This window comes from Pseudomyrmex gracilis, unplaced genomic scaffold, assembly GCF_002006095.1.
Source record: "Pseudomyrmex gracilis isolate BER0280 unplaced genomic scaffold, ASM200609v1 scaffold_2379, whole genome shotgun sequence".
Lineage (NCBI taxonomy): Eukaryota > Metazoa > Arthropoda > Insecta > Hymenoptera > Formicidae > Pseudomyrmex > Pseudomyrmex gracilis.
The window spans coordinates 9,091-16,492 of NW_018022963.1; the positions used below are offsets into that span (position 1 = coordinate 9,091).

At 28.8% G+C, this 7,402-nt stretch overlaps 1 protein-coding gene across 1 annotated transcript; it reads right to left on the minus strand.

Moving 5' to 3' along the window:
* Positions 1-4,452: 4,452 nt before the first annotated feature.
* LOC109862784 lies at positions 4,453-7,396 on the minus strand. Its single transcript, XM_020442922.1, has 6 exons — positions 7,222-7,396; positions 6,897-7,129; positions 6,690-6,765; positions 5,272-5,810; positions 4,761-5,047; positions 4,453-4,588 (listed from the first exon to the last, which is right to left on the minus strand). Exons 3-6 carry the CDS (start codon positions 6,703-6,705, stop codon positions 4,453-4,455), a joined length of 978 nt encoding a protein of 325 aa, XP_020298511.1. The 5' UTR covers positions 6,706-6,765; positions 6,897-7,129; positions 7,222-7,396.
* Between the last annotated feature and the right edge of the window lie 6 nt (positions 7,397-7,402).

A 7,402-nucleotide genomic window follows, 5' to 3' on the forward strand; every position in this document is an offset into this window, starting at 1 on the left:
TAAATCGAGATGAGACGAGAGTCTCGATGCTTTGTCTCGATCTCGTCTCGTCGTCACAAATGTAGTCTCGATCTCGGTCTTGTCTCGTCTTATCTCGTGAGACGAGATGAGAGTCTCGATTTTCGAAAGTCTCGGTGAAACACTAAATAAATGTCATAATTCTGAAATATAATTAATGTTATAATTTAAATTATAATTCAAAAACTAATTGTTGAAGTAAAATATAAAAAATACATATCTATAAGAATGTATAACATGCAATAACATAAATTAAAAAAAAAAAATTTTTGCCTAAAAATGATTCGAACCGGTAATACGCAGCGTGGTAACTGCGCGCCTTACGCGCTAAGCCACACCGGTTATCCGCCAACATACACTTATTTTATTCTATATAACGTACACGCAAAACTTTAAATGCGTTTTTCTCGCAAATGCTTGAGAAACGCGTCGTAATATTTTACGACGAATTAGTGGGAGGGTAGACCTACAATGTATATAAATTTCATCCGAATCGAACGGGATAATGTCTGGTGCTCCTCTTGTTAGTAGTACGTTCAGTGTGCAATTTATTCATGTATGGAATATCTGTTATAGTGGTAATTTTCCGTTTATTCGATGCTGTGATTCTAAACATTCTGTTTTTGCGTTAAAAGTGCAATTTATCGAGGTATTGTATAGATGTGTACTGTAAAACTCTACAATCATATGGATGTCCATAATAAGCGTATTTACTCTGAAGTAGTATGATATGAATAAGTAGAATATTTAGCTATTTAACTTTCAGTAAAAATATTTTTTAAAGTTAAAAGAAAGTAGAACTTAATTACAAAAAAAGTCTTAAACGTTTAGTTATAGAAGGAGAAGTAAAACAATTTAGTGAAATAGTGTATTTTAAGAAGTTGCAATGTTGTAAGAACGTTAATAACTTAAGCAAGTCAGTATGATTTTTTTGCTGATATTGAGTATAAAATAAGTCGTCATTCTATACAAGTGCGCCGCTGTCGTCTTCTGAGAGACATATATATTTTCTCTCATTTCTACATGTAAATGAATTAATATGAAGTGATTCTTCACGTAACACAATTACTTTTCCACAACTGTGGAACATTTCTTATAGACAGCGGAAAGTAAAAACCTTAACATCGTCCGCATTGTCATTCAATATGTTCCATGTTCACAGTCGATTTTTATGCGGTACAAAATGTTATCACAAAATAATAATTGAATTAATAATAAATAATGAATCTACAGTAGTACATTTAAGAAATGCTGTTTTAATATAATAATATTTAATAAAACCAAATAAAATATTATTTCAGTGAAATATTTAAATTATTTCAAACAATTGTATTGTTTTTGTCACACATAATTTGATTTATTTTAACGTAATAATACATTAACAATAATGAATTTGTATTTAACAAAATTGTTGTTTGGTACAAAATTATGTTGTTTAAATGCAAAAGATATGAGTCAATCAAATCGGGTGATTAAATTTAAAGAAATTTTCTCTTTATACTGCTAATATAAACAGACCTGTAGGTGAAAAGAAAAACACTTGACTGTTTTATAGATGATCTCGAATGTGTGGCGGTCTGTTTTCAAAACTTTTATAACACATCATGAAAACATTAAATATTAAGTATTAAATATTAAATATTAAATATTAAATATTAAATATTAAATATTAAATATTAAATATTAAATATTAAATATTAAATATAGTTATAGTTTTGTCAGAAGTAATAATAATACTTCCGTTTAAGGAAAAATCCAATTATTTTGTTTTTTACATATATTATAATGATTAAGTAACATTCTCGAATACGGAAAACGTTTTCAATTAGTTTGTCTTTCACAAATATTATGATTATACTCTTGAGTGACAATATAGAAAAAGGTTTGAGTCGTCGCTTATTATTTATGAAAAAAATAGTAACAAACAAAAGTTTCGTCACTAGACCATCGTTTTTCGACACCATGTACATTTCATAAGTAAATCTAATGTGTATGTTCCCAACTATATGTTGTGTTACACACAAATATATTCATCACAAAACTTACTGTTTTGTTTTAATTTCTTTGTTTGTATTTGCTTTTTTGCCTAAACAGTATATGAGGTAAGTGTTAATAAGTAATATGTATAAGACGATTGAATTTTAAAAAGTTGCAACATGCGGTTTTACGAATTTTTCAGTATGACATACAATCTTGACTCTTTGTTTACAATCTTGAAAGTGTTTATGTGAAGAACAATCGTTCGTAAACATATACAATACTTACAACACAAACATAAGAAACATATAAAATATCTATTTAAAAACCAAAAAGTAACCTTTTTATGTTTTTTTTTTCGTTTAGTATTGTAAGCATGTAGACAGAAAAGGTTCTTTCAGCCTGTAAAAAAATGTGCATCTTTGCATCTTCTCTCTCCGTGGATAATCATGAAAAACTTTTTTTACATGTTTTTTCAAGATGACAGCTTAAATATGTCCGACCGACAAAAAACTTTCACATTCGTTTTCACCGATTAAAAAGACATACAGATATCAACTTTCACAAAGATCGAAAAGTAGCTAATGTGCAATTTACCTTTTACTTTTGCATAGAATGATCCAACTGTTCAATACTATAACGTTTTAACTATTAAGAAGAAACAACTAAAATTTTTTGAATATCAGGATAGTGTCCGTAATAACATGTGAAAGTCAAGATGAGTGAGGCTCCGGTATTGTCACCATTTGCCGAGTACTTAAATGAAAAAAAAAAACACGTGAAATACTATGAAATAATTCTTTGTATTTTTTTTATTCTATGCAATAATTCATCTTATAAGAATAAGAATTTCATAATTACAGTTTCAAATTACAATATATATAATAACAAAATAGGACGCATTTCTCATATATCATAACGACATAAATAATATGTCAATAATATAAAAGATGTGTCTAACAACCAGTCATTAAATCTTTTTATTTTAGCAATCAGACGTTTATTAAGATCTTGGTACAAGTTTTAATATTAACTTTTTACTGCGAGACATTAAAAATTACCTACGAGTCGGTCACACCGCGTTTATAAGACCGACGCGACTTTAAAATCAAATAACTGCGCGAAAATCAATATTTTTTCAATTACTTCTTTTTACTTAAACGTTTAAATGTGTCGATACAAAAAAGTGTGAACACATCTCTAGTAAGTTTAAAAATGTATGCCTTTAAAAAATACATGACAATTTTGATTTTGAATAAATCATTTTCGGTTTACAACTTTATAATTGTTTTAAAGTATCTTCTGAAAATTGTAAAATAAAAAACATTTTAACGATACGTCTTTTGAAACGTATTTTAAAGAATGTAGGTGTCTAGCGCTCAACTTTGACATGCAATATATTATAACAATATCTGATGAATAATTGATTATTGTGACTAGTTGAACGATTTTGTGCCAATGAAAAAACAGAATGAAAAACTTTTAAAGTACTCGATTATATACATCGTTTACGGAAAAGACAATGTATTTGCAAATATTACACGTGGTAACTTTTGTAGTCGCAAATCATATCACTCTGCTCGCCGTAATTTAAGCGTGGTAATGGTATATATATTTTTATATTATTATGAAAAATTATTAAAGGTTCATATATTTCTCCTACCATTATGAAAAAACATCAATTAGTTCATATATTACAAGTACTCAAACTAAAACCCAATTTACTTATTTTTTTTCTAAATGCCAACGTCTCGTCCAAATCTAGGTCTCTAAGACCATTTCGCACTTCACAACTAAATAGTCGCAAAATTATTGAAGGAATGACGGTGTCAACTTCTACCATTGTCTAAGGATCTAAAGTTTTCTTTCAGGGTCTACAGAAATTGCGTTACACTAATACCTAGTAAAGATACTGGTTTAAACCGTTTGATGAGTCTAGGAGATCGACGTCTGATATTAAGAAGATGCTAAACGCCGGCGAAAATCCACTGATTGTGAGCTGCCACTCAGCCGCTCGTCAGGTAAGTGGCACCATTTCGTGAAATCGAGTCGAACCAAATTAAAAATACATACCATGAGAAAGAAAAGGACAGACGTATGTGTCTCTCTGGCTCTTCTGCTAAAATTACACCAATCTTATTTTTGATCTGTCGTTTCTTACAAGTTTCAAAATACTTTTCTAAAACTCCCAAAATATTCGTCTATGTTTCTACAAGTGGATAGCAGAACGTCTTTTGGATTCATATTGCCAATTTGTATATGAAATGAAAATGTGGACTATATCGTAACAGTTCATAAAGTTTCTTTCGTTTTTTTAAATATCTTTCTTTAATTGTGGAGGAACGATTTTCATTCTAATCAATGAGTGCAGAATGAATTCAAAACTAAGAAGTGCTGCTAAAACAGAACGGTCCAGCATCCTCTTAAAGAGTTAATTTTAATCTTAACAGTACTAATCTAAATATTAGTAATATTATTATTATTACTAATATAAATATTCCTACAATTATTAAGAACAGTCATTCTCTCAGCATTTTGCCACTCCTCCATCTCGTTTTGCGACATTATCTGTCTCAACACTTGTCGCTTTTTTCTGTAACCAGTATACACAGTACTTTGTAAATAAAGAAGATAATTTTTCTGCTTGTTTACAACTTACACTGCTAACATGAAAGCGATCATTACAAAACTCAAAACAATATTTACAAACCTATATATTTACATATTTATGTAGTGTTATGTATTTAATAAGACACATACGTTACCTTCGATAGATATAAGAAACTGTGGCACCTATACTGAGCAGTAATATTATGGGAATTAACCATATTTCGAAAGGCAGTGATGAACCATTGGAGAGAACTTCTCCGATGCTAGTCGATATTCTAAGCATGATTGTTTCATTAGAAATCCGAAATATTGATCTTTGTTCTGTTAAAATGACTATTATCTCATACAATCGGTTAGGTTGTAATGGGCAATTTCTTGCACCTCCGTAAGTTTTGTTGTCACCAACTATGAAGGTATACTTGTTGCGAGCAATCTCATCTGTCTATAGTAATGACACAGAAACAGTAAAGAAATATATATGTATAGGTAAATGTGTATGTGCTAATTGCTGTAAAGTTATATGTATATATTTACTTAAGTCTTATATATGTAAAATCATCAGATGTAAATAAATAAATTAATATTTTATATTGTTTATTCGTTTACTTAACATGTTCTAATGTATATAAAACTGTTTTTAAGATAGTATTAAAATAATACACATACCGAGATCTCAGCAGCTTGCCAAGCGACATCATTCTCTTTCACATTCGCCAGGTTTAGTAAATTGTCAGGTATTTTTGAATTCTTACACCGAGTAGGTCCTTTCACAATGATGTGTATACAACTATCATACGTATCATTAAGAATATGCGGTACTTGTAACGAGATAGTAGAAGTAAATTCATCCGGTACGTCGTGTAAATCGCCATCAAACGTTGCGGTTGACGGTGTCTGTACATTTACATAATTGTACAGACTGGTCTCGTTTGTGATAGTCATAGATCGAATATAGATTCGATACAATGTTGATGGATATAAATGTAAACGCTTGGTATAAGTACGCATATATTCTTCTACTGAATATTCATATTTCTTTTTCGCAGTTGATTGAGAAATGCGCTGTTTCAGATATGAAGTACTTTCTTCTATGTTGATGAGAAAANATTGTAGTTGACGATTTGTCTTCCAAGGATGATACCATAGTAAAGTGATTATGCTGTTATTGTGTAATGTGTAACTAACAGATGCTGGTTTGTCTGGCTCTGCAAGACATTTTTAATATAATCGTCATCACGAAGTTCCTCAATTCTATAAAACTAAACTTCAAGATATTTGTTTATTTTGTATCTTATTTTATATCTTAACATTAGTAAACCTAAGAGCAACATANATANNACGCTAAATTAAATATCGATTGTAAAAAAGTGTTTCTTGTCAATGTTGTTGCACTACGTGTGCGTACGACAATGAAAGAAGTANTANAAGAGTGTGAAATGTAGAAGTTTGAANAACAAAAGTGTATTATAAGTAGACATTGTGTTTAGGATCTCAAAGTGGAATACAATTTACAATAGTAAAACTAAAAAAATGNAAGTGTTTTTTGTTAAAGTTTTAAAAGATTGTAACATCCCGGGAAAAAATGGATTAGATCTAATTTAAATTCAACGAGATAAAAAAAATAGAAAAGTAGATCTAATTAAATCTAAATTAAATCTAAATAAATATAAAGAAAATCTAAATAAATATAAAATAGATGTAAATAAATATAAGTAGATTTATTAAATTTACACTTATATATATTATTAAATCTACTTTAGATCTACTCAGATCTACTATATTAAAACTACTCAGATTTACTTAGATTTAAACAGATCTGAACAGATCTGAGGTAATCTAATATAATACATCTAAGTAAATCAAGAGTAGATCTAATAATAAATAAAAGAGTGTATATTTACATAGATTTACTTATATCTATTTAGATTTACTTTACATTTATTTACATCTATTTTATATCTATATTGTAGATTTAATTTACATTTAATTAAATCTATTTTTTCACTTTTTTAATCTAGTTAGATTTAAATTAGATTTAATCCATTTTTTCTCGGGATATATGTCATGCATCTTATTTCACTTACTTGTAGTAGCAAACATTTCTTGAGAAACACTANACGGTTGGCTTAAAGCTGTGCCATTTTTATGTATCTCAAAAATCTGTAATATAATATTTTAACTTGTGTATTATTTGAAACATACGTTTTTATAATTATATATAATGTTTTGTTACTTATATATATAGTCTTTTTAGTGTGTAAAATAATTACTTGGTTTGTTTCTATTCTTACCTGAATGTTGAAACATCTTTTGTAAAGATTCACGCAAACATAATCATCCCACAAATTGCAGAATTTATTAATTGTCACTTTAATAGACTTGACATAGTGATTGCAATAAGTGGCAACGTTATAATAGTGAAANTGTTTTTTTGAAGATGAGAGTGGAATTAACCATCGTAAGTGTAATATATCTTGATTGGTGTCAATTTCAATAACTTCCAGATTTGCTATTGTAGGAGGAGCTGTGGAATTGGATTTCATTTGAATACAAAGTTGTTAAAAATAGAATAAAGAAAAAAATAGGAATAAAGAAAAAATATAATACTAATACTACCTGTGGATGGCGTTCTGAAGTACAATTCTNGATAAGCTGAAGAATTCTCTGTAGTATTATGTTCTCTTATTACAAAAACAGTTGCCCGATATTGCTCGTCACTAAGCAGTGGTGGATGTATTATATTCAAATCAAAATACCTGCGAAATGTAAATTCGATTGCACTGAAATGTTTTACAAC